We start from the raw sequence: 966 nt of genomic DNA, 5'->3' as shown, positions 1-966 counted from the left end.
TACGATAAGGCTTAAGCAGAAGATAATAGAAGAAAGGTATCTCATATAGAAAGGTTGTAACAAGTTACTGCCAAGGAGGTATAACTCGAAAAAGGTAGCGATTCGAAACCTAGACGCCCCCGCGGCCTCATCCGGAGACGTGAGTCACGTCATGTGACGCCTGGCGAGCCGCGCCCACCTTAGGCCAGTCTTGGGTGACCGTCACGCGCGCCCAAGACTGGACGCGTCACCCGATGACGCGAAGTTCGTAGGTGGAACCACCATAACTCAACGCCAATATCCTTGTGGAGTCTTTATTAGAGGTAGTGGGGACTCAACTTGACTCAAGAGCTGCATAGAAGCCGTCACTGTTCAGGGCCCTCGCGGTCAGTACTACGGTGACCGTAGTGTGGTCATGTGGTAAATCACAGTATTCAACTACTCTCGAACGAGAAGTAACCGAGTTATCATCGCTGCAGTCGCCTGAATCAAGCTCCCCACTCAACGATGCTTCTATGATGGGCGCTTTTCAGTTTCTTGTTACTGTATTCGAAGCGATGAAGCTCCTCTCCTTTGTTCCGCTCATAGCCGCATCGACCTCCACAAACGTTTATGACAGCAAGACTATCGTATCGGTCACCTTCGCCGATGCTTTCGTCGACGTTCGGGATGTCCCAAAGCGTCTCGAAGATGCCAAGGTCGCGCTCAAGCCTGGAATGGCCGCCTTCCTGAAGACGGCAACTATCAAGACTTTGAAGTCCTCGGGCTTGCAGGTGGTTGCTACTTCCGAGGACACAGTGAGCTTCGACGATCTTTGTGCCTACTTGAAGGAGGCGGCCTCCAAACTCTCCGGTCTGGACTGTGAATGCTCTCCTAATTTCGCCATCAAGGAAGAGGACACTAGTGACGATCTCGGCGTGAATGATCCGAATGCTTCCTTGCAAAGGGCATTCAAGCGGATGAACATGCAAGACGTATGGAGACTAT

General features: G+C 51.7%; 1 protein-coding gene across 1 annotated transcript; it reads left to right on the top strand.

Moving 5' to 3' along the window:
• Positions 1–536: 536 nt before the first annotated feature.
• On the top strand, positions 537–953 carry Pmar_PMAR021532 (hypothetical protein; the record flags this gene model as incomplete). The annotated part of the gene is made up of 1 exon (XM_002769886.1): positions 537–953. A coding segment is annotated over one exon (417 nt), but the record flags the coding sequence as incomplete, so codon positions are not given.
• Between the last annotated feature and the right edge of the window lie 13 nt (positions 954–966).

Source organism: Perkinsus marinus (genome assembly GCF_000006405.1).
Source record: "Perkinsus marinus ATCC 50983 genomic scaffold scf_1104296964538, whole genome shotgun sequence".
NCBI classification, from domain to species: domain Eukaryota; phylum Perkinsozoa; order Perkinsida; family Perkinsidae; genus Perkinsus; species Perkinsus marinus.
Note: the sequence above shows the minus strand (reverse complement) of the source record. Positions and strands in the feature narration are given on the sequence as shown.